Genomic DNA, 26,214 nt, shown 5'->3' on the forward strand with positions numbered 1-26,214 from the left:
ACATTATTGGCTGTTTGTCCAGCGACGGGCGGGGCTGTGGGAACCTGGATGACAGCGGGCTGAGGCACCTGTGTGGCGGCGGATGCGCTGGTGGGCCTATGTCTTCGGAGGGTGGGGGTCACCAAATTATTTTTTTTTCTTTTTATTCCTTCAAAAAGAAAGAAATGTAAACATCGGTAGGTTATTAAATACATATTTTAAGTGCTCCAGTATCTTTGTTGCCAAGCACTTTTGGTCTGGGAGAACTCGCTCACCAAAGCGGATGCTTGAAAAGTACTTAGGTTTCGGCGCCTGGGAGCGGAACCCAGCCTGGCGTCTTCAGCGTCTACCTCCAGAGCTGTGCGGCTGGAGAATTTCTGGGTGTGAATTTGGTAATCTCCAGAAAATAAGTGACGTGGGTCTTTGGAGAAAGGACACAGCTGTTGTCTATATAGTTAGCTGTGTAGCAATAACGCATGGAGTTAGGAGTACTCCAGAGATCCTGCAAATTCAGCAGTTATCTCTTGAGAGAGAACTTTGCTTCCTCAAAAAAAGGAAGACAGAAGTTACGATTTTTGCAAGAAAAATTAGGTAAAACTTTACATTTGTAGACGGGTTACAATCCCCATTTTAAAAAAGCGATTTTGTCTAGATTTGAACCTCATCACTGTTTAACAGTTAAGATTAGAGGAAATTTCAATCCCAGCAATAAAAATGTTAACCTGAAGTCAGTCCCCAGTTTTAGTGCTTTTAAAATAAATATGTGTTTTTATGAATTGAGGTAAAGTTTCTGAATAGACGTATCATAGATGTAGCTCGATGAACAGTTCAGGACGTTTTTGTTGTCTTGTACTGATACATAAAAACTAATGTGCTAAGTCGCTTCAGTCCTGTTAGACTGTTTGCCACCCTATGGACTGTAACTCACCAGATTTCTCTGTCCATGGGATTCTGCAGGCAAGAATATTAGTGTGGGTTGCCACGCCCTACTCCAGGGGATGTTCCCTACGCGGATCCAACCTGCGGCTCCTGCATTGCAGGGAGATTTCTTTACCGCTGAGCCACCTGGGAAGCCCAAAACTAATGGTGGTGGTGGTTATAGTTGCTAAGTTGTGTCCGTCTCTTGCGGCCCCATGGTCTGTAGCCACCAGGCTTCTCTGTCCATGGGATTTCCCAGGCAAGAATACAGGAGCTGGTTGCCATTTCCTTCTCCAGGAGATCTTCCCCACCCAGGAATCGAACCCAGGTCTCCTGTGTTGCAGGCAGAGTCTTTACAGACTGAACTAGGAGGGAAGAAGAAATTTTTTAAATGTGTCCAGCTGTATCCAGTTAGGTATTTGAAGTCCTATTACAGGTTTTCTCCATACTCACTATTAAGAGAATGAGATGGTCCCTGATCTGGTTTTTAGTGGCCATGAAGTTCAAACAAAAACTTGTTGGAAAAAGAAATTGAGAGTACAAGCTCCAACTCTTTATCAAAGGTCAACCAGTGGCGTTTTCTTCAGGAATGTCTGACTCCCCAAGTGTTTGCTTATATCTTCCCCTATATTTGAACCTGGTGGATGAGATGGCTGGATGGCATCACTGACTCGATGGACGTGAGTCTGAGTGAACTCCGGGAGTTGGTGATGGACAGGGAGGCCTGGAGTGCTGCGATTCATGGGGTCGCAAAGAGTCGGACGCGACTGAGCAACTGAACTGAACTGATACTGTCATAGGGTGATTTAACTTGGCACCAAACAAGTAGTTATAAACTCTACATCACTAGAAGTTGATATTAGTGTCCGTGAAAGCAGACAGTATTTTCTGGTTGTAAATGATGAGGTAGTCTCTACATTACATAAATTAAATATCTGAAATTGGAATTTTTACCTCTGCACTTGAATTCTTTGGCCTACACAGTTAAGATCGATACAGACTATAGTTTTGGGGTTTTAAGGTGTGGTGGGGTGTTTTGGTTTTTGTTTTGGTTTCAAGATTTTTTACTGGTTGAATTTTAATGGGTTTGAAAATAATTTTAATCTGTAAGAAACAAAATTGCTATGATTTCACCTATCTTTAAAGTGTCCCTTCTAGTGTTTTCTCTTTTTGAAACTTCCCTTCTGATTTCTACTCACTTAGCCCAAGGCTGGTGCTTCCCTTTGTAGTTACTTCATGCTTCTTCCTGCAGTGTCTATCATAGTGTTTTATATTGACTTCAGGCTCCATTATAGTGTCTGTAACACAGTGAGCACTCAATAAGTATCTGATGAAGGAATTAATTTACAGAACGTGTGTGCATACAAAATGTCTATTACTGCAATTGAGTACAGTGAATGAGAAAAGAGAGAGAAAAGTCCTTAGTATGTTTGTAACCATTATCTAGTCACTCTTTCATGTTTTTATGTTAGATTTATTTCTGCAATAAGGAAAACCTTTGAAAGTCAATAGATTGCACGAATACTAATTTATGCAATATATTGACACTGAGCACTGTGAGAAAAACATGAGGAATACAAAGTTGGAAATTTAAGCTAGGATCAAAACGTTAACATTGTCATATTAGATGCCATAAAAAGTGATTTTTTAAGAAAAACTCTTAATTATATTTCCCAACCAAGAAGATAACCTGGCAATTCAATCTCTCTTTTTAAGCTTGTATTTTTTATTATTATAATTATTGTAGTAAAAAACATATAACATGAAATCTACTCAATCTTTAAGGTGTTAAACACAGTATCGTTAACTATGTGCACGTTCTTGTACAGTAGATCTCCAGAACTATTTCATCTTGCATGACTGAAACTCTATACCTGTTGAAAGGCACTAATTTCCCTCTCCCACAAAAAGTGATTTTTATAAAACAAAAATAATCATATGTTAAAACAAACACAAAAGTTGTTTTCCCCCCAAGAAAGTTTTTTAAAGCATAAGATCCCCTGGAGAAGGAAATGGCTACCCACTCTGATGTTCTTGCCTGGAGAATTCCATGGACAGAGGAGCTTGTGGGCTCCAGTCTATGAGGACGCAAAGAGTTGAACACGACTGGGCTACTAACACACTCATGCACACGATCTTTTTTGAGAGTGTACTCTGCCCCATGTACATTAACTCATTTATTCCTCACAAAACCGTGTAAGGTAGTTGCTATTTTTAAACCCTTTTTTACAGTAACTTCCTGATAACAGTTGAAATGTGCCTGAATTTGGATTGGAATTCACTCAGTCTGGTCCCAATGTTAGAACCACCATGTTAAGTCCTCCCAATGGTAGAGGATAATTTACAGCTAGGATAATATTATTTACAGCTACTGTAATATAGTTTACACTTTTTGCTTACATAGGCAGTTAGTCTTTCGCTACTTTAAGTGAATTATTGCCTCACATGTTCTATTATACTCTAAATGATATATAGTTGGTTTTTAAGTTGTGCAACAATTGTAAATACTGCTGAGTTTTCCTTCCTTTTCTTTGTAAAAAACCGCTCAAACTTCTGTGGAACAATTGAAAACTTTCAGCTGTTCACCCGTGGTCCTTCAACAGGTGTCTGCGCTTTATCGGCTAAGCCCCGCCCCCAGAACGTGCGGGCCGCGGGGCGGAGCCTAGGGCGCAGCGCGCTCCCCGTGACCTGGGCCGCCGGGAGGTAGCCAGTGGCGGACTGAGAGCCCACGGGTCTGTGTTCTCTTCTTGTTACGCTTTCTCCCCTCTTGTCATTCCTCTCACCCGCTCCCAGTCTTGTTGGCTTTTCTCTGGCAACGTACTTTTCAGCTGCTGGTTCTGGCGGCAGTTTCTTCCCACTCTCCAGGCTGACTTCCTCATTTCTCCGTCTCTCTCTTAAATGCGTGGAGGAGGTGGCAAGTGCTGGTGGGGTGAGGACGCAAACTGGGGGGAAAAAAATCTTACTGTAGAAAACTGAAAAAAAAAATTTCGTGAATAGAGGGTTTGGAAATTTTCCTTACAAAATGTTTTATTAAGAAAACACATTTTCCATAACTTCCTTCTTTTATCCTTTGTGCAATTTTTAAAAAAAAATCCTCTCTAGACTCTTAATGCTCCCCGGTTCTGTCTCCATTCTCATCGTTCATTTCCTTTTTAAGATCTTCGCGTAGTAGAAGTAAAGTATGAAAAGAATTATTTTTGACTTTTTGATAAGACTAATTTGAAGACTAGAAGTTAAAATGTTAGAAACTACATATTAATAAACATTCATTTTAAGGAAGTCTACACAGCCAACATTAAAATTGTATGTTAGGGTGGTGTTCCGCTTGAATGAATGCATTCTTTCAATAATATTCCTGATATTCACTCTGACTTTTTAGAAATGTTCAGGTGCAGAACGTGAGGGAGACAAGAGGTAGTCACAAAAACGTTTGAGAGATCCAGCCTTAAATTAGACTTTTTTTTTTTTAGTATTTTAGATTATTTTTGAATAGTAATTCGTGTCTGTTTTAGTGTAAAACTCAAGTAGGTTAAAAAAAAAGTGATACAGTGAAAGTAAAACTTCCTCAGCTATCTCAGGTCCTCCAAAAAAGGCAATTACTGATACACTGGTGTCTCATATATGCTTCCTGAGATAGTATATGCATTCACAAGCATGCATGCAAATACTCTCCCTTTTTATTAAGTAAATGCATACTTTTTGGACCTTGCTTTTTTAAGTTAATATATCTTAGCTGGTATATATAGAGCTGCCTCACTTTTTTTAGCTTTTGTGGGCTATTTCATCATATGAGATAGTATAATTTATTTACCAGTCCTCTACCTGTGGGTGTTTAAGCTGCTTAACAATATTTTCTTATTCTGAACAATGTTACAACAAATAACTTTATAGAATGCCATTTTGAATGGTTACAGGTGTAATAACTCCTAGAGCTAGAGTTGTTGAGTCAAAGGTTATTGGCATTTTTTGCTTTGATAGTTACTGAGGGATGCTCTTTACTGCATCTGTGCCAGTTATGCCTGAATAACATCTTGATTGTTTCTCAGTGTCCTCATTATCACGGCATTTTCAAACTTTCTGATTCTTGACAATATAAGTGAAAAATAGTAACTTATTGTTTTAGTTTGCATTTCTAGCATTAATGAGATAGAACATTTTGTATTTTCTGCGTGCTGGCTATCCATACTTTTACACCATTTTTCTGTTGATACGATCTTTTCCTTATTGATTTCTAGAAACCCTTTAAACATTAAACAAAGTTATTTATCTCAGCTATGAGTTGCAGGTATTTTTCCCAGACTGTTTTGATTCTGTAATGGCAAGTTTTTATTTTTGTGGTGGAGGAAGATGGACTTTTGCTTTTATTTTTTAAATGCTTACATAGCCAAATGTGTCCATGTATCAGTTTTTTTTTTTTTCAAAATGTATTCTGGATTTGGGGTTATATTTTTAAAAGTTTCTTTTCTACTGTAAGATTATATTATAAAAACAACCTCCCGATTTTTTCTTTCTTGTTTTTATGTGATTTGATTTATGTTTAGTTATTTGTTTTTGCTTTTGTTCTTTTTCCTGCTGTGCTACTTGTCTTGTGGGATCTTAGTTCCCTGAGTAGGGATCAAACCCAGGCCCTGCAGTGAAAGCACATGCTAAAGCTGAAACTCCAGTACTTTGGCCACCTCATGCGGAGAGTTGACTCTTTGGAAAAGACTCTGATGCTGGGAGCGATTGGGGGCAGGAGGAGAAGGGGATGACAGAGGATGAGATGGCTGGATGGCATCACCAACTCGATGGACGTGAGTTTGAGTGAACTCTGGGAGTTAGTGACAGACAGGGAGGCCTGGCGTGCTGAGATTCATGGGGTCACAAAGAGTCGGACATGATTGAGCAACTGAACTGAACCACTGAACCGCCAGGAAATGCCCTAGATCTTTGATTCATTTAAAATTTAGTTTGGTGTAGGGATCCAGTTTTATTAAATTGAACTGCAAAATGAACCAGTTGATAATGGGTGAGTCTTGATTGATCAGCTACATAAGAACCATTGCCAACTCCCCACAGACTTCTGTACAATATTTATCCAATACCTGCTATGGTGCCTGAAACAAAATGCTACTGCTAAGTCACTTCAGTCGTGTCCAACTCTGTGAGACCCCATAGACAGCAGCCCACCAGGCTCCGCCATCCCTGGGACTCTCCAGGCAAGAACACTGGAGTGGGTTGCCATTTACTTCTCCAGTGCATGAAAGTGAAAAGTGAAAGTGAAGTTGCTCAGTCGTGTCCGACTCTTCGAGACCCCATGGACTGCAGCCTGCCAGGCTCCTCTGTCCATGAGATTTTCCAGGCAAGAGTACTGGAGTGGGTTGCCGTTGCCTTCTCCAGAAACAAAATGAGTAACTAATAAACCTTTGATAAGCTAATTTGAAAGGAAGTTTCTAGATATGAAATATTATCTTAGTTATTTGCCATCATATTAATATATAGTGTTGAGAAAGATAATGATACCCCAATAGAGTTGATTTCTCGTGCATAAAATCTTAGAATCATGAAGTTTTAGATCCAGAGACTACAGCAGTTATTCACTCCACAAATAAATTAGTAAGTTCTTGTTATTTACAGGCATTCTAGCTCATGGGGAGAAAATAAACAAGTTGGTCATGTAGTTTTAAGTGCTATGAACCAAAACAGAGCAGTGTATGGGCAATAGAGAATGACAGGGAGTGGAATGCTTCTCAGATGCCCAGCAGCCCAGGTCATGAAGGACACTGATAAATGAATCGTCTCTACTTCATATGAGCACATATGCAAACAAAGAAAATAGGTTGTGGGGGTTAAGCCACCATGAACCTGAGTGTCCCTAGGGAGTTGAAAGGAAAATCAATTGTCTCTGTCTAGGTCCAGTATTTTCTTTAGATTATAAACTAGTGCGCAGGACTGTACTTTTTAGTTGATTTTGTTGTATTATGTACACTTGATGTATTCTTTAAGCAGATTAACAAGTTGTTTTGATATAAAACTAATGTCATTTTATGCAATTTAAGTCAAAATTGTATTCTGAGTTCAGTCACTCAGTCTTGTCTGACTCTTTGCAACCTCATGGACTGTGCAGCATACCAGGCTTCCCTGTCGATCACGAACTCCCAGAGCTTGCTCAGACTCATGTCCACCGAGTCGGTGATGCCATCCAACCATGTCATCCTCTGTTGTCCCCTTCTCCTGCCTTCAATCTTGCCCAGCATCAGGGTCTTTTCAAATGAGTCAGTTCTTTGCATCAGGTGGCCAAAGTATTGGAGTTTTAGCTTCAGCATCAGTCCTTCCAATGAACATTCAGGACTGATTTCCTTTCAGATGGACTGGTTTGATATCCTTGCAGTCCAAGAGACTCTCAAGAGTCTCAGCTTTCTTTATAGTCCAACTCTCACATCCATAAGTGACTACTGGAAAAACCATAACTTTGACTAGATGGACCTTTGTCAACAGAGTAATTTCTGCTTTTCAATATGCTGTTTAAGTTTGTCATAGCTTTTCTTCCAAGGAGCAAGCCTCTTTTAATTTCATGGCTGCAGTCACCATCTGCATTGATTTTGCAGCCCAAGGTAATGCTGTTTCCAGTGGTTCTTCCCTTGGTCATATCAGCCATGGCACTCTTCCCTGCTAGTGGAAGTCTAGCTGATGTTTCTTGCAGTAATTCACAAATAATATTCAAAGAAACCTTAGAGGAAAAGGAAGAAGGAACCGGTGGAAAGACTGAGATTATCACTACGTTGTACTGTGAATGAGAGTAGCTCTGCTTTCGTCATTTATTTATCTTTCAGCCAAGATGACATTTTGCAGTGATTTGAAGCCACAGTCTTACCACGAACCAGCATATGTGCTTGGAAGTGATAGTCTGTTTTTAGGAGCACATCACTGCATGTGGTTTAATTCCATTTATGGATAGCGATGATGGCCTACAAGAACTGGGAGTTGAAAATTCCCTGGTGGAAACCCATTGATTAGGATAGGCATCCCTTTAATGTATGCAGCGTTTTGGTGTGTTTGGATATGGTAATTGTATGGAGAATGAATCTACCAAAACTTCATAGTCACTGAGCTATGTTTTGCCAGGATTGTCAAAAATTGTCAAGCCCTAAGTTAGGAGTATAGCATGTTAGTGCCAGAATCAGATTTAATGAGCATTTCTAACATCTTGATTTATTATTACTTTTTCCTCTATGCTGCAAGAAGGTACTGGTACCAAAATTGGGAGTAGAGGGTAATATATTTATTTTTAAAGAATGTGCCTTCATATTTCAACAGAAGAAAATAAATTTATTATTGAGGTATATTATCCCATGCAAATCAAGACTGAATTCCACATATATTAGAGTCAGTTTATACAGTCTTATCACTCACTGAGCTTATTTCAATGATGAATATAAATTGCTCAACATATCCTCTTCTAAAGTGCTATTAGCTGCAAATGGCTTACGGTACCGTAACTATTTTTTAATTTTAGAAGTTATTAAAATTTGTTAGCATATAGTGAAAATTGAGAAAACTACATACTTTACAAAAAGGTTTTTGTTTGAAGCTCTTGGATCCATTATCTGACACACAGCTTATATATTTGGATCTCCCAATGCTGGGCACATAGTAGGTACTTAATATATATTTGTTGGAATAAATTTACTCAAGTATAGTTTTTATGAAGCCATCACATTGTATACCTTAAATATATACATTTTTTTGTCAATTATACCTCAGTAAACCTGAAAAAAATGTCTTGAAGCAAATTTTTCAAAATGTAGGACTTTATTATTTGCAATAAAAATAACATGAAGCAAGGAAATAAGGCTAGATAAGTCTTCAGATAAGTCTAGAAATATCATCATTTACTCATCAAGATTTTCTTTTGGGCAAGAAATAAGGACCTAGTATAATTTGGGGGGATCTGTCACTCCTAAATAAGGTTTCCATCTATTTGCAGATTTCTTAAATGTCTTCATCTGGGAAAGCATGGCTGACATTGGTTCAGTTTCTTGATTTACTAGCTATTTGATCTTGGACATGTCTTTTTCTTCATTTGTAATATTTAATAATAGTTTCTCTACAAGTTTTTGTGAAATTAAACTTTTATAAAGTGCTTGATCCATAGTGTTCAACAGAACATAATTTTATTAATTTAACACTGTGCCCTTCTGTTTAATGCTTAGAGTAACAATTTAAAATGAAAATACTGCTTGTGTCAGATATACTTTGTCTAATTGAAAGTTTAATGATCGCAGATTTTGTTACCATATTTCAGTTGGAGAGAAGGGATTAACCAAGCATGTGGTCAACACTTGAAATATCAAAGATTGAAAAGGCTAAGAAAAACCTTACTCAGAGACTAAGGACGACAGGGTTAAACTTTGCCAATCTTGAAATGCTTGAAACCCCTCCCTCCATTTTCACTCCAAAAAGGAAAAGAATTTTAGCCGAAAGAACAATGTTAACAGCAATGCTTGTTTTCATTTATACAGATTTCGAAAAATCAAATTGAATTTTACTGTAAAGATCTTAATTCTCAGGTAATCCAGTAATTCATCTGCACACATTATAGTAAGATGAAGAATGGCATATAAACTTACAGTTTTAAGTAAATGAACAGTTTGCAATGGCTTAATTACAGTTCTTAAAAATTAATTTGATACACTGTTTACAAGGTAACTCGAGCCAGATCTAGTCTTAACAGTTTTACATCCAATCACCTATTATAATAGAATTCCATATCCATGATTTACTACAACATGAATGGCCTTTTGACTCTCAGAACCGTGTTCTTGTCACTCAGCTGCCTTCCTGCTTACTATTTGGCTTGGAAATTTTCATTTCATTTCTTTCTAAAGGAAACATTTGTAAATTGTTAGCTTTTCTTTTTTTCGCCCCACTTAGAGTCTTTAGATGGATTTTAAAATTGAACACACTTGGGATGGGTTTCCAGTGAAGCATGAGCCAGTGTTTGTCAGGCTGAATCCAGGTGACAGAGGAGTGATGATGGAAGTCAGTGCTCCATTTTTCAATGATCCTCCATCCCCACTAGGAGAACCAGGAAAACCTTTCAATCTATTGTGGGATTATGAAGGTAAGTAGAAGTGCTGTATTTTATTGCAAACATAAATCTTTTTATAATAACCTCTCATAGAACTATTATTTTATCTTGCTCTAAGGAAGTGAGTGCTTCTGAGCCCCTGACACGTGCAGTTTTCTGATATTTCCTACCAGTCTCTCATTCTGACTTTTTCACCATTACCTATGGACTTCGGCTATATAACTAGAACAGTGAAAAATGGCAATTACAAATCCAGATTTTTAAATTGCTGCTATATTTCCTTCCTTTGTGTCTGTTACCTATTTTAAGAAGAGTTCAGCAGTCCTATTTTGTTTTTAAGTATCTTCAAATGGCTACTTTAACCTTATAAACCTTCTTTATGGAAGCTTTGGGGTGTTTTACTTATTATAAAAACATCATCAACTTCAACATGAAGTATAGTTTCTATTTTATACTGGCAAATAATCTCACACATCAAAGGGAGGCCGAGAGACCTGCTGTGAAGTCGCAGTTTCAGGTTTGCTGTATGAGCACCTTCTAATGAACCCTAATTAAGCTACCAAACTTATCTTTCTGAAATAATCTTTAGATGCCATTTCCTAGATAACAGATCTTTACTATCCCTGAGATAAGGTTCAAATCCTTCCCCTAAGCTTTCATGGTACTTGTGAATGCAGCTATCATTAAACCAAAAGCTCTTAACTTCCTAAAGGCTGATAGTCTAACGTTTCGGTCATATTCTCACTCATGTACCTTTTCTCGTTCTAGCCTCCTCCTTTGATACATATCATTCACAGTCTAATTCAGGTTCCATTTCTTCAAAGAAACCTTTGATGACTCTTCTGTCCACACTAACATCTACTTTCTCTATACCACTTGTATAGCATGCATTTTGTTGGTATTAATTTATCACCTCTTAAACATATATTGTTTTTTATTGGTATAGAACTTGTATATACCAACTTCCTGATCATGTTAGTCACTCACACTAATGTGAGTTATATACTGGAGGTACTATAGACACTAAACAAATCCTAAACTCAACTAGTCCACTTCTCTTATAAACCTACTTCTTTCCCTGATTGCCCAATCTAAGTCAATAGCACCATAATACATCAAATCACCAAATAAAGAAATGTGATATCTTTTCAAGATATCCATCTCTGTCTCTATATTTGGATTAAGACCTAGCAGTTTCACCTCCTAAGTGTTTCTCTAATTCAGTATCTCTTCATCCTACTATCCTTGCCATAGGTAAAAGACTTTAAAAGGAATAATAAGACTCACTGAATTGTTAATGGAACCATATCTTAGATATTTTATTATTATAAAAATAACACATGGAAAACTAGAAACAACCTAAATGTCTATCAATAAAGGATTGTGTTAATCATAACATTCTATAGAAGAATACTATGCAGCAATTAAAAAGAATTAGTTATCTATATGCTGTGAACTTGCATGTGTGTGTATATGTGAAGAAAGCAAATTGTAAGCAGAAAATGAGTCTATAGATACAGTTTTTTAATCTTTTTATTTTAATCAAGTAAAATAGATTGTGGAAAGGCAGAAAAGTCTGACAGGTTTTAGAACAAAGTGGGAAGAAAAAGACCTTGACTTTTTACTTACATATATGTTTATATTGTTTTGATAATAAGCATATATCACTTTCAAAATTCTCTAATTTTTAAAATAAGCATTCTCAGAAAATTCCAGGAAATTGTAAAGAGTATTCCACTTGCCAGAGATAAACAGCCGTAATATTTTGTGCATATTTTGCAGGCCTCTAAGCACAGGCATATGTGCACATTGTTTCATGTACACTTGCTTATTGCTCTGCAGCTTATCAATTATCATCCTGTGTATCCTTCCTACATCACAGATACTTAACTGTATACTTTATTTTAATGACTGAATTATATTCTATTACATGGAGTACACAGATTTCATTATTTTTTTTAACAGCTCTCCTATATAATGTGTGCTTAGTTGCTCAGTTATGTCAGACTATGTGACCCCATGGAATACAGCTGGCCAGGCTCTTCTGTCCATGGGAATTCTCCAGGCAAGAATACTGGAGAGAGTTGCCATTCCCTTCTCCAGGGGATCTTCCCAACCCAGGGATCGAACCCAGGTCTCCCACTTTGCAGGCAGATTCTTTATCATCTGAGCCACCAGGGAAGCCTCTCCTATATAACAGGTTTATTTACATATAACAGGAGGTAACCATTTAGACCATTTCTTTTGAGTAATACTTTGATAAATAGTGTGTTACTTCTTTTCTCAGTTGTGTGATTATTTCCTTAGGATAAATTCCTTGAAAAAGATAACTAGCTCAGAGTCTGTGTGATAATCTCATTTCTTTTCAACCTCACCAGCACTAGGCTTTATTAATATTTTTATTTAATGGCTATCTGATACGGTTTTTCCAGTAGTCATGTATGGATGTGAGAGTTGGACTATAAAGAAAGTTGAGTGCCAAAAAATTGATGTTTTTGAACTGTGGTGTTGGAGAAAACTCTTGAGAGTCCCTTGGACTGCAAGAGATCCAACCAGTCCATCCAAAAGGAAATCAATCCTGAATATTCATTGGAAGGACTGATGCTGAAGCTGAAACTCCAATACTTTGGCCACCTGATGCAAAGAACTGACTCATTTGAAAAGACCCTAATGCTGGGAAAGATTGAAGGCGGAAAGATTGAAGGTGGAAGAACGGGATGACAGAGGATGAGGTGGTTAGATGGCATCACCAACTCAATGGACATGAATTTGAGTACACTCCAGGAGTTGGTGATGGACAGGGAGGCATGATGTGCCGCAGTCCATGGGGTTGCAAAGAGTTGGACACGACTGAGCAACTGAACTGACTGACTGATATGGGAAAAAAAAATGATTTATTTTTTATGTATTTTTTCTTACAGGCAGTGTCTAGTTTTTATTTTCCTCTTTTCCTCGTGGTGATATAGCTTTAATTAAAGATAATGTATTAATTCATTTATATTCTAAAGATATAAACAGATTATTTATTGCTGAAGCAAAGTTAAATTTCTGTATATGTCCTATCTCTGTTTTCAAAAGTTGTGGAGGCGTTTTTCTTGAATGACATAACTGAACAGTATTTAGAAGTGGAACTTTGTCCGTAAGTATAAAATATTTTTTCTAACTCATTACTACATATTTTGAACACATTATTTTCTAATTGTAAATCATATAGATTAATAAAAGCTCACTATCTAACTAGTGGAAATGCTAGTCTCAATTTATCTGAATTATATATAATTCTTTGTTTTCAAGTAGATGTGTAATGTAGAATATGTTTTAGAAAATATTACATTGATACTATTTTCAATTCACTAATGAAGTTTTCTAATAAATTTGAAGGTTGTTTTGCAAAATGAAAAATTCTTATAAAACAAACTCATTATTTACACTGTAAATTTGCCTTATATATTAACTATTTAGAAATAAAGATATAATGAATTTACTTTATGGAAATGATGACTTTGTGAAAATGATTACTTTATGAAAATGACTTTTAAGGGGATTTTTTTAACTAGGTTGAATTTTAATCTTATATATTACGTAACTATGTGTTCATGTATTCCTCCCTTTATTCATCATTCATTTACTGAGTATATACTGTGTCACTTTGTGTGCCACATATTAAAACTAAATCACACATGGCTTTTCCTAGACTCAAGATAAATATTAACCATGGACTCTCTCTGTACAAATTTAACTGGTCCTTGGGAACTGTCTACCTGGTTGGCAGTTTTCTTTCCTCTAGATGTCAAAAAGTAAATTTATGCCTACCTGTTATCTAAATTGTAAGAAAAGTTAATATTTAGAAATGAAATATTTATTTATACACCATTACTATTTTAAAATGACATTTCATTACTCCTCAGCATCGGTTATCTTGCAGTCTTTGTCCTTTTGTAGACTAAGCAGAGTCCCGAACAATTGATTTAAATGAGATTTTGGATACAATTTTCTTTTTCTTTGATTTCTTGCTAATACTAGATTTCTTGCTAATGTAACTGTTTGCAGTTGTAGTTTTTCAGAAGTACTATATATCTTTGTTACCCTTCAAATAACATGTCAAAAATTTTTTTGAGAAATATGATTATTGTAAACTATAATGTGAAGTAAGAACATTTCCCCATATGCATCAGAAAGCTAAGGCAAATAGGTTTATAACTTGTATGGAAGCTTAGTCAAGAACTTGAATCTGCTAGAATTCTTGAGCTACATCCTTAGCTTAAATTTGTCAGATAGTATCAGTTTATTTTCATAAAGTAATGACTTAGCACAAAATACATTGAATAGATTTATCTTTTGTTAGAAGATTATGCAATAACCATTGTGTATAAAATTCTAAGAGTTCAGTTTTAGATCTATTAGGACAGTTAATAATCAATAATCTTGGTTTTGCTTCAGGCAAGCAACTCCTATGACAGTTAACCTCTAGGAAAGCAATTTGAACATGTTTGAATTTGTAAGGCCTTTTATTGCTCTTAAGATATTCATATGGCTGCATAATAACAATAAAAATAAGCAGAGAACTTTTAAATGGAAAAGAATACTTGTTTCTCTTAGACTCATTTCTTAAAGGAAGTCCTTCTGGAAAACTCTCAATAGACCATTTGTGCCAAATGTTTAGATACAGTGTTTTACAAAGACAGTAAATTTGCTTCGTGTAACTATTTGAAATCCTTTGATTCTTACTGACAGGGATAATCCCAATTATGCTCTCCTATTAGAATTTTCTTGTGGGGATATGTTGTGCTTCTTTTTTAAAATGGACATCACTGGGACGACCCAGAGGGATGGTACAGGGAGGGAGGAGGGAGGAGGGTTCAGGATGGGGAACACGTGTATACCTGTGGCGGATTCATGTTGATATATGGCAAAACCAATACAATATTGTAAAGTAATTAACCTCCAATTAAAAGAAATAAACTTATATTAAAAAAATAAATAAAATGGACATCAGTGTTAGAACTAATGGTAGAAAGCAGGAAAACACAACAGGCAGATGGAATGAGGACAATTGTACTGGGAAATAGTTACAAATTAAAGTCTTCAGCCTGTTAGGTAGTTTTAGACAACCTATATTTTTATTTTCTATCTCCTAAATGAGCTTCAAGACAGTTTTCTTATAGAAATAACATTTTAAAAAGTTGTGGAATTTTGACCTGGAAATTGGTGCCAGCTTCCTTTAGGATACTTTACTTTTCAAAATAAGTTTTCTAATGAACTCCAAATATCCCACCCATTTTTCATCCTGTGTATCGTCTAACCAATTGAAATATTTCATTTCTTATTTAAATAATATAAGGAAGAATCTGAACATGTGTAACTTTATGCATTTGAGGGCACTTGCCTGGGAAATGTGGAGAAGGCAATGGCACCCCACTCCAGTACTCTTGCCTGGAAAATCCCATGGACAGAGGAGCCTGGTAGGCTGCAGTCATGGGGTCACTAAGAGTCGGACACGACTGAGCGACTTCCCTTTCACTTTTCACTTTCATGCACTGGAGAAGGAAATGGCAACCCACTCCAGTGTTCTTGCCTGGAGAGTTCCAGGGAGGGGGAGCCTGGTGGGCTGCCGTCTATGAGGTCGCACAGAGTCGGACACGACTGAAGCAACTTAGCAGCAGCAGCAGCCTGGGAAATAAGTCATTTCTAAGTAACTGAACATGCTAGGTCTCCCTGTAATTATCTAGTATGCATATTGCGTCCTTTAATTATTTGGAACTTGGTCACAAGCATGCACCTGGAGGAGGTCATGGCACCTGACTCCAGTATTCTTGTCTGGAGAATCCCATGGACAGAGGAGCCTGGCAGGCTGCAGTCCATGGAGTCACATAGAGTCAGACATGACTGAAGCAACAGCATGTGCACACAGACGTGGAGACGTGAAAGATAGTGAAGAAAATAATGATCGTTTCAAACACTCATGAAGGATTTTAAATTTTACAGCCATGGACAGCATTTGGTGCTTTTACTTTCTGGAAGAAGAAATGTGTGGAAAGTAAGTAAATGAAATTATGAGACAAAATCCTTAAGTGTACAGGGTATATTGTTACTGTTGCTGTTCATTTGCTCAGTTATGTCTGACTCGTGTTCATGGGGAACTACAACACACCAGGCTTCTTTGTCTATGGGATTTCCCAGGCAAGAAAACTGAAGTGGGTTGCCATTTTCTTTTCTAGTTTAAAGTATAAATATGAATATACCTTTTTGTGTTTCACATGTTGTTTCTGTAGCAAGGACTTGATCTATCATTCAAAGTGTCTAGAGGAGAAGCAAAATGGGAAGGCAGTGCTTTTATTCCTTGGAGTTATTTTCCACCAAATGTGACAAAATTCAATTTATTTGCAATTCATGGATCGAAAGATGAAAGAAGCTATGAAGCTCTTTACCCTGTACCTCAACATGAGCTGCAGCAAGGACAAAAACCTGATTTGTAAGTAGAAAATAAATGAAAATATGTCCCAACTGTAAGAGTTTTTTTTTTTTTTAATTAATTCATGGTAGGGTAGCAGTAACATTTTTTGGCTAAAGAAGACACATATAAGCGTAGTCTTATATGTGTCTCTCCACTGCTGTCAGTAGAGCACTTAGATTTCCACAATAGTGTGAGAAGAATCTTCTTAGTGAGTACTATAGCAGTTAGTGTTGAAGTACAATTGCAAATTTATTTATGATCCCTTTCAGAGGCAAATGACCAGAGGCATCTGTATTTCCTGGTGTGAGCGGTGGGTTAATAAATCTTTTCTTCTGCTGGAGAATCTGACCTTAAGTTAACTCTCTAGTTCTCTTCTCCTGGTCACCTCATGAGGATAAAAATGTCAGCTGTATTTCTAGGCAGTATAGATGGGGACAGCAGGGCTTAGATATTTCCCTTTAATAGTAATGTACCCTGAGGGGACCCTGGAAGCTACTCCTAGAGAGTTACTACAAGAAATACTATCTCCTGGGGAAGCAGGCATAGAAGCTAAGGGGTCACCTGCAAATTTTCCATTTAAGTCTGATCTCTTTGCACCTGAAGCCGTCACTTAAGGAGAATGTAGCCCCCATCCAGTCTTAGGAATGCTTCATGGACTGCTGCAGACACTACCCACTCAGAGGAAGGAAAGCCAGACACTGTCCTGGGGCAACCTGAGAGTACTCAAGTGGCCCTTGAGAGTCCCGCTCTATTGAGTGTACTCAAGTGGCCAAGGTAGCCTGGTGAGTCTGCATGTTTAGAAAAGCCTAATAGAGACATCCTAGGAGAAGGCAATGGCAACCCACTCCAGTACTCTTGCCTGGAAAATCACATGGACGGAGGAGCCTGGTAGGCTACAGTCCATGGGGTTGCTAAGAGTCGGACACGACTGAGCGACTTCGCTTTCACTTTTCACTTTCATGCATTGGAGAAGGAAATGGCAACCCACTCCAGTATGCTTGCCTGGAGAATCCCAGGAACAGAGGAGCCTGTTGGGCTGCTGTCTATGGGGTTGCACAGATTCGGACACGATTGACGCGACTTAGCAGCAGCAGTAGAGACATCCTATTGGGCTTTGCACCATGGTAGACGGATTTCCCTAACTTTTACCCTTGGCAAGTGCTGCACTGTCTCCCTTGCCCTTCCTGTCATGCTCTTACTCTGCTCTACTTGGATTTTTATCTCTTCACGCCTGTTCCTTTATTCTGCTTGAGATATTTTCCGTTTTCCCCCTTGCTTTTCTTCCAGGTCCTGACCCTTTCTAATCAGCCTCTTTCTCCCTTCCTTTCTTTTATCCTTCGATGTTGTTTCCTTAGCTGCTTAATCTGGATTGACAGTTGTGACTAAAACTGGTTCAACTTGGTCAGGTGGGCAGAGTGGGACAGGAATCTAGATGCCACTCACTCAGGCCTTTCTTATCAAGATGGCTTGTTTCTCTGGCCTCTCACAAGCTGATGCACTCCTGTATTTGGGCTTCTTGTTTATAGGTTATTGGATGCTTACTCTAGGTAAAAGTGTGATTATGCTGTCGGCTAGCACAGAGGGATTTCCTTTAGAGCTGAGTTCCACTGCAGCATGTGAGCTAAACCTGGCTCTCCTCTTTGCATGCTCAGTTGCTTCAGTCATGCCCAACTCTCTGTGACCCTGTGGACTGTAACCCACCAGGTTCCTCTGTCCGTGGGATTCTCCAGGCAAGAATACTAGAGTGGGTTGCTGTGCCCTCCTCCAAGGGATTTTCCTGATCCAAGGATCAAACGCCATCTCTTACATCTCCTGCATTGGCAGGTGGATCCTTTACCACCAGAGCCACCTGGGAAGCCCCTCTCTCCTCATTGCTAAGTCGCTTCAGTCGTGTCCGACTCTGTGCAACCCTGTAGATGTCAGCCCACCAGGCTCCGCCGTCTCTGGAATTCTCCAGGCAAGAACACTGGAGTGGGTTGCCATTTCCTTCTCCAATTCTCTCCTCATTAGGCCACAGTAAAAAGCTAATAGTTAAATGATAGTAAATCCTAGGAGTTAAATGATTTTCCTAGAAAGAGAAAAAAAGAATTAGATTTAACTCTCTTTTACATAAATCTGCCTTGCTTTGGCAAAGGAGTCTATCCTTTAATCTGTTAAGCTGAAACTTTTAAAAAGCAATTGTTTGTATAACTGATATAAATCATATCAGAGTTTGAATATGAAAATATCTGTGAGAATATAACATGATTTGTTTAAGACTAGATGAAATGAGTCAGGTTTTGACGGTTGATTTTTATTTGTCCCTTCAGCTGTGAGGGAGCTATTTGCAGAATTGAAAGGAGAGTACTTTGAGATATGGGTGAATATTTTCAGAGCTGAATGTTTGATGGCTAGAGTAAGAAAACTGTACATGTGAATACATCTTACCTTTGAGGTTCTTAAAATAGAATGTTGTCCTATAATAGATATGACAAAATAGCTTCTCAGGACAGGTTTTTCACAAATATATAATTCATTTCAATTCTGACTATCTTTTTCTTTGTATGTAGCCATCGTCTGGAATACTTCAAGTCTTTCAGTTTTAACACACTGCTTGGAGAAAAGTGGAACCAGCCAGAATCAGACCTGTGGCTGATAGAGAAACCTGATGTGTAGGAGTTTAGTAGATGACTGTATCAATCATTTCTTCTCTATACCCTTTAATGTAAACCAATAATAATCTCTTTCAAGATAGCATGAACACATTTCAACAATAAATATTTTATGGAGGTCAGTGAACATAGAGTATTTCTGTGGTAAATTGTGTATGAATTAACAGGAAAGTAGAAAATTCAGATATGATTTTAATTGTAAAGTGAAAATCTTTCTCAGTCACTTTGTCCAGGAGCCATCATGTCAAGGTTCTACCATCTGCCTTGCATCACCATCACCCCCAAATATCCCTGACTCAGTCAGCCCAAATCATCATTTCTCTTCCCACTTCCCTAAATCTCAGCCAGCTTGTAACTGAACATCTTATTTGCACATTTTTGAACTCCATTGTAATATAAATTATTGGACTTCCCCGGTGGTATAATGGTTAAGAATTTGCCTGCCAATGCAGGGGTCATGGGTTCAGTCCCTGGTTGGGGAAGATTCCACATGCTGTGGGGCAGCTAAGCCTGTGCACCACAACTACTGAAGCCTGTACCCCCTAGAACCTGTGCTCCACAACCAGAGAAGCCACCACAATGAGAAGCACTCACCACTAGAGAAAACCTGTGTCAGCACTGAAGACCCAGCACAGCTCAAATAAATAAATTTTTTTAAATTGGCACTTTCTTTTGAAAAAATTTATATAATAATTCTTTACTCAGACTCCTCTGTTCATACTTGAAATGAATAGAAAACAGTGGTATATTTCATTTGAACAGGATGTACACATCTGTTAAGGCATTATTAAAATACATGTGCTATTTAATCAGTGTTCTTTTCCTGTCTTATGATTACTTTTCTTCTGTAGAAGAAAATAGAATGCAGTTGTCTTGAATTCCGGTAACAGATTCTGCTTTTATTTGCAAAATAAATGACGTTTTCTTCATGCTGTTAAACAAGATGTCAAAATGTCTTCATTTTGTTTTCTAAACATCAAACACCTCTGGTCCATAATTTTCAAATTTTGTTGTAATTCATTGCTTGAAGCCATCTGGTAGATTATCTATGAACTTCTCCACCAAGTTCACCATTGCCTGGTCCTTCACCATTGTTCTTAACACAAGATTAGCAGTCTTACAGAGGAAACTTTGCTTGTACAGACATCTATTTGCCTACCCAACAGTATACATTTACTTCTTTTCCTTTGCTAACTCTTTTATATAGCTTCAATTTTTATTTTTTATTTCAGTTTATATAGTTTCAATTTTTCAGTTCAGTTCAGTCACTCAGTTGTGTCTGACTCTTTGTGACCCCATGAACCGCAGCACACCAGGCCTCCCTGTCCATCACCAACTCGCGGAGTTCACTCAGACTCACGTCCATCGAGTCAGTGATGCCATCCAGCCATCTCATCCTTTGTCGTCCCCTTCTCCTCCTGCCCTCAATCCCTCCCAACATCAGAGTCTTTTCCAATGAGTCAGCTCTTCACATGAGGTGGCCAAAGTACTGGAGTTTCAGCTTTAGCATCATTCCTTCCAAAGAACACACAGGGCTGATCTCCTTCAGAATGGACTGATTGGATCTCCTTGCAGTCCAAGGGACTCTCAAGAGTCTTCTCCATCACCACAGTTCAAAAGCATCAATTCTTCGGCGCTCAGCCTTCTTCACAGTCCAACTCTCACATCCATACATGACCACAGGAAAAACCATAGCCTTGACTAGATGGACCTTTGTTGGCAAAGTAATGTCTCTCCTTTTGAATATACTATCTAGGTTGGTCATAACTTTTCTTCCAAGGAGTAAGCATCTTTTAATTTCATGGCTGCAGTCACCATTTGCAGTGATTTTGGAATAAAATAAAGTCTGACACCCAAAATAAAGTCTGACACTGTTTCCACTGTTTCCCCATCTATTTCTCATGAAATGATGGGACCGGATGCCATGATGTTCGTTTTCTGAATGTTGAGCTTTAAGCCAACTTTGTCACTCTCCACTTTCACTTTCATCAAGAGGCTTTTCAGCTCCTCTTCACATTCTGCCATAAGGGTGGTGTCATCTGCATATCTGAGGTTATTGATATTTCTCCCGGCAATCTTGATTCCAGCTTGTATTTCTTCCAGTCAGCAGTTTCTCATGATGTACTCTGCATAGAAGTTAAATAAGCAGGGTGACAATATAAGCCTTGACATACTCCTTTTCCTATTTGCAACCAGTCTTGTTCCATGTCTAGTTCAAACTGCTGCTTCCTGACCTGCATACAGATTTCTCAAGAGGCAGGTCAGGTGGTCTGGTATTCCCATCTCTGTCAGAATTTTCCACAGTTTATTGTGATCCACACAGTCAAAGGCTTTGGCATAGTCAATAAAGCAGAAATAGATGTTTTTCTGGAACTCTCTTGCTTTTTCCATGATCCAGAGGATGCTGGCAATTTGACCTCAATTTTTAAAGGATCATCTCAAAAACTACATTTTCCCAGATTCCTTTGCAGATAGAAATGACATTATAAAACAGTTCAATGAGATTAAGTATACAGTGTTAGAAGGCGCTTCAAGAAAATATGCCTTACAGATGAAAGACTCAACTGCCATAAATCTTTTGTCCTTTGCCTTCTTTCTTCCTTTTTCCTGAATTGCAGAATTGATACATGAGGTAACACCCTAGCTCCTTGTTTTAATTAGGAGACAACCTACGAATAGGTCAGTAGCAAGACAAATGAAGCCTGGGTTGCAAACAACAAAATAAGGTAACATATCAGAACTGCTACCTAAGGACTTCTTTATAAAGAAAAAAATTAGCTGCCTAATTTGTTTCCACAAGTTGATCAATAGGTTCAGTGCCCTCCCATTAAAAAACCCAGAAGGCTCTTTTGGCTAGAAATTGACACAGTGATTCAAATTTTATGTGGAAATACAAAGGACCTGAAATAGCCAAAAAAATTTTGAAGTAGTACAAAGTTGGAGGACTTACTCTACCTGACTTCTAGACTTATTAAGCTTCAGTGTTGAAGAAACTTTGATCTTGGCATAGATTTAGATAGATATATCAATGGAGCAGAGTAGAGAAACCAGAAAAATAACTACATATGGTCAGTTGATTTTTTGACAAAGGGAAAGGATCATCTTTTCAACAAATAGTTTTCCAGTTGGGATAACTGGAAAAACATGAAAAAAAAAATCAATTTACCTAACAACCTACAGAAAAAATAAAATGTGAATGGTGAAATAAAAAAAGTTCTAGAAAAAAGATCTTCATATCTTGGGGTAGAAAAAGATTTTCTTCAAACAGGACATAAAAAGCATTAACTGAAAAGGAAAAAAAATGAGAAATTGAACTTGCATCAAAATTTAAAATTTCTGTTCATCAAAAGTTTCCATTCAGAAAGCAAAGAGGTAGTCTGGCAAGTCCACTCCTGAGTATATATCTGGGGAAAAAAATGGAAGCACTAATTCCAAAGGGTACATGTACCTCAAAGTTGATAGCAGCATTATTTACAGTTGCTGAGATCAGAGGCACCCTAAGTGTCCATCCATGAATGGATAAAGACATGTATAAATGAGTACTAGAAACACATGGAGTAACAGGCAAATTTGGCCTTGGAATACGGAATGAAGCAGGGCAAAGGCTAATAGAGTTGTGCCAAGAGAATGTGCTGGTCATAGCAAACACCCTCTTCCAACAACACAAGAGAAGACTCTACACATGGACATCACCAGTGGTCAACACTGAAATCAGATTGATTATATTCTTTGCAGCCAAAGATGAAGAAGCTCTATACAGTCAGCAAAAACAAGACTGGGAGCTGACTATGGCTTGGATCATGAACTCCTATTGCCAAATAGACCATTCAGGTATGACCTAAATCAAATCCTCTATGACTATACAGTGGAAGTGAGAAATAGATTTAAGGGACTAGATCTGATAAGAGTGCCTGATGAACTATGGACAGAGGTTCATGACATTGTACAGGAGACAGGAATCAAGACCATCCCCAGGAAAAAGAAATGCAAAAAACCAATATGGCTGTCTGAGGAGGCCTTACAAATAGCTGTGAAAAGAAGAGAAGGGGAAAGCAAAGGAGAAAAGAAAAGATATACCCATTTGAATGCAGAGTTCCAAAGACTAGCAAGGAGAGATAAAGCCTTCCTCTTTGACCAATGTGAAGAAATAGAGGAAAACAACAGAATGAGAAAGACTAGAGATCTCTTCAAAAAAATTAGAGATACCAAGGGAACATTTCATGCAAAGATGGGCTTGATAAAGGACAGGAATTGTATGGACCTAACAGAAGCAGAAGATATTAAGAAGAGGTGGCAAGAATACACAGAACTGTACGAAAAAGATCTTCACGACCCAGATAATCATGATGGTGTGATCACTCACCTAGAGGCAGACATCCCGGAATATGAAGTCAAGAGGGCCTTAGGAAGCATCACTACGAACAAAGCTAGTGGAGGTGAAGGAATTCCAGTTGAGCTATTTCAAATTCTGAAGAATATTGCTTAAGATATGCACAAATGCATTTCCTTGCTGTATTGTAAATCGTTCACTACAGTACCACTCAGATTCTCTTCTTGCCATTTAAATAGATTACACAATTCAAGTATTTATTCAGCTGCTTTCTCATGCTTTTGCTCAGCTCCAGTGAAGTGTAAGTCACCTCCACAGGGAAATATACTTTTTATTTTTAGCCCCCAATTACCTTTTTACATTATTATTATTATTATTATTATTTGCTACAGAAAAAAAATAGTTAAGTTTTTCACTTCATTTCTTCCTTCTTTTAAAAATACTAGGCTTTGGTGGCTGAAGATGGTGAGTATAATTAATTAATCTGATATTTGTAAAGAAAAAGGTTGCAAGTGATGGAGCAATTGCAGTAAGCCCTCAACACTTCTATTTATGCCTCAAAGCCCATGTATCATCTCTACTTTCCATTTAAGTTTCCATAACATATTATATATATATATATATATATATATATGCTGTATTGTGGCAGTTTCCAATTTAAGTTTCATAGTATATAATGTTGCTGTATTATAGCACTTACCCACTGTGCTAGGAAACTGTCCAGACCTATCTCCCATCTTCTCAGTCTAACATTTCACTCCAGCAACCGGTTGGATTCAGCACACTGACAACATCCTGCATCATGGTTTTGCTGCTGCCCTAGCTCATGCGAACACCTGCAGGAACCCACTTAGCCAATTTGCATAGAGTACTCTAGATATGAGAGAGAGCTCACACCATATGGTACACCTCTTGACCAAGAAGGATGGGAGTAGGTGGATAAATCCCTCAGATGACAGTTCTGAGGTCCCTTCCACATCGCTCTGTAGAAGACGTCTATAGGGATTGCACTCCAGTTGCTCACTGCTGCTGCTAAGTCGCTTCAGTCGTATCCGACTCTGTGCGATGCTATAGACGGTAGCCCACCAGGCTCCCTGGTCCCGGGGATTCTCCAGGCAAGAACACTGGAGTGGGTTGCTGTTTCCTTCTCCAGCAGTGACCAAATAATAGCACAAACTGCCTCATTTCCTGTTTTGCTCTTCCTTGCTCCTTGTTCCTGTTTGAGATTACTTTACCAAAATCAACCCACTTACAAGCCCTTGTCCCAAATCTGTTTCATGGGGAAGGCAGGCTAAATCAGTTGTTACTTAAAGAGACCCTCAGAAGTGGTCCATCGAGATGGGAATCAGGAGCTTATGTTCATGCATAGTGATAGGACTATTGTTTTGATGACAGGTACTCAGTTACTTTTTTTTTTGCTTTTTTTTATTTTTTTTTTTTTTTTTTTTTTTTTTTTTTTTTTTTTTTTTTTTTTAAAATAAATTAAAATTATTAAAAAAATTGTTATCTAAAATTAAGCAGAATTGATATAAGTCTGAAGGTGAAGTTGACTGCTGTCTGATAAAGGCTTTCAGCTCACTTCAGTTCAGTTGCTCAGTCGTGTCTGACTCTTTGCGACCATGGACTGCAGCACGCCAGGCTTCCCTGTCCATCACCAACTCCCAGAGCTTGCTCAAACTCATGTCCATCCAGTTGGTGATGCCATCCAACCATCATCCTCTGTCGTCCCCTTCTCCTCCTGCCTTCAATCTTTCCCAGCATCAGGGTCTTTTCCAATGAGTCAGCTGTTCCCATCAGGTGGCCAAAGTATTGGAGCTTCAACTTCAGCATCAGTCCTTCCAATGAAGGATTTTAATATGCTGTCTGGATTTGTCATAGCTTTTCTTCCAAGGAGCAAGCATCTTTTAATTTCAGTCACCATCTGCAGTAATTCTGGAGCCCAGGAAAATAAAGTCTGTCACTGTTTCCATTATTTCCCCATCTATTTGCCATGAAGTGATGGGACCAGATGCCATGATCTTTGTTTTATGAATATTGAGTTTCAAGCCAGCCTTTTCACTCTCCTCTTCCACTCTCATCAAGAGGCTCTTTAGTTCCTCTTTGCTATCTGCCATAAGAGTGGTGTCATTCTGCATATCTGAGGTTATTGATGTTTCTCCCAGCAATCTTGATTCCAGCTTGTGCTTCATCCAGCCTGGCATTTATGTGATGTACTCTGCATGTAAGTTAAATAAACAGGGTGACAATATGCAGCCTTGACATACTCCTTTCCTAATTTGGAACCAGTCCACTGTTCCATGTCCAGTTCTAACTGTTGCTTCTTGACCTGCATACAGATTTCTTGGGAGGCAGGTAAGATGATCTGGTATTCCCATTTCTTTAAGAATTTTCTACAGTTTGTTGTGATTCACACAGTGAAAGGCTTTGGCATAGATAAAGGCTTTAGAAGCCTTGAAAATAGAAAATAGCCCACTACAAACTCAAGGCACACTGTGAGCATCAGAAAAATGCACATCAACATTTGAATAAGGCCTGTTTCCAACAACTGAAAATAATGTAGAAAGTCAAGTTCCAGATTTAGTGGTAAGGGTAGCTATACTGCAAAGGAAACTGAATGCTTGACTTTGACAGATTGGCTGTGTCAGACCCAGGGGCCTCATAAGTAAAGGGTGTGACCCTGAAACCTAGAATGAGGATATTTGTGTGGATAAGCCTATTCTGTCATATCTTGAACCCCAGGTTTTCCTTCACCCTTTGGGCTGGCAGATGCAGCTCCTTTACTCTCACACCATCTCCTCACCAGACTGAGAAT

The 26,214-nt window shown here is 38.1% G+C and overlaps 1 protein-coding gene across 3 annotated transcripts; it reads left to right on the forward strand.

The window, feature by feature from the left end:
- On the forward strand, positions 55–20,011 carry C17H4orf33 (chromosome 17 C4orf33 homolog). Of its 3 annotated transcripts, none has more exons than XM_018061532.1 (6): positions 55–90; positions 9,811–10,000; positions 13,046–13,106; positions 15,953–16,004; positions 16,240–16,439; positions 18,971–20,011. In XM_018061532.1, exons 2-6 carry the CDS (start codon positions 9,820–9,822, stop codon positions 19,074–19,076), a joined length of 600 nt encoding a protein of 199 aa, XP_017917021.1. In that variant the 5' UTR covers positions 55–90; positions 9,811–9,819; the 3' UTR covers positions 19,077–20,011. The 3 variants fall into 3 exon arrangements, with proteins under 3 accessions (XP_017917021.1, XP_017917020.1, XP_005691313.1); XM_018061531.1 differs by having other exon boundaries at positions 56–176; XM_005691256.3 differs by lacking the exon at positions 55–90 and adding an exon at positions 3,559–3,629.

Source organism: Capra hircus, chromosome 17 (genome assembly GCF_001704415.2).
Source record: "Capra hircus breed San Clemente chromosome 17, ASM170441v1, whole genome shotgun sequence".
NCBI lineage: Eukaryota > Metazoa > Chordata > Mammalia > Artiodactyla > Bovidae > Capra > Capra hircus.

Coding starts and splice junctions, on each gene's coding strand:
- C17H4orf33 (XM_018061532.1), top strand. CDS start 9,820: ATGGATTTTAAAATTGAACACACTTGGGATGGGTTTCCAGTGAAGCAT. Junction 13,107..15,952: donor TTAGAAGTGGAACTTTGTCC/GTAAGTATAAAA, acceptor TAAATTTTACAG/CCATGGACAGCATTTGGTGC. Junction 16,440..18,970: donor CAAGGACAAAAACCTGATTT/GTAAGTAGAAAA, acceptor CTTTGTATGTAG/CCATCGTCTGGAATACTTCA.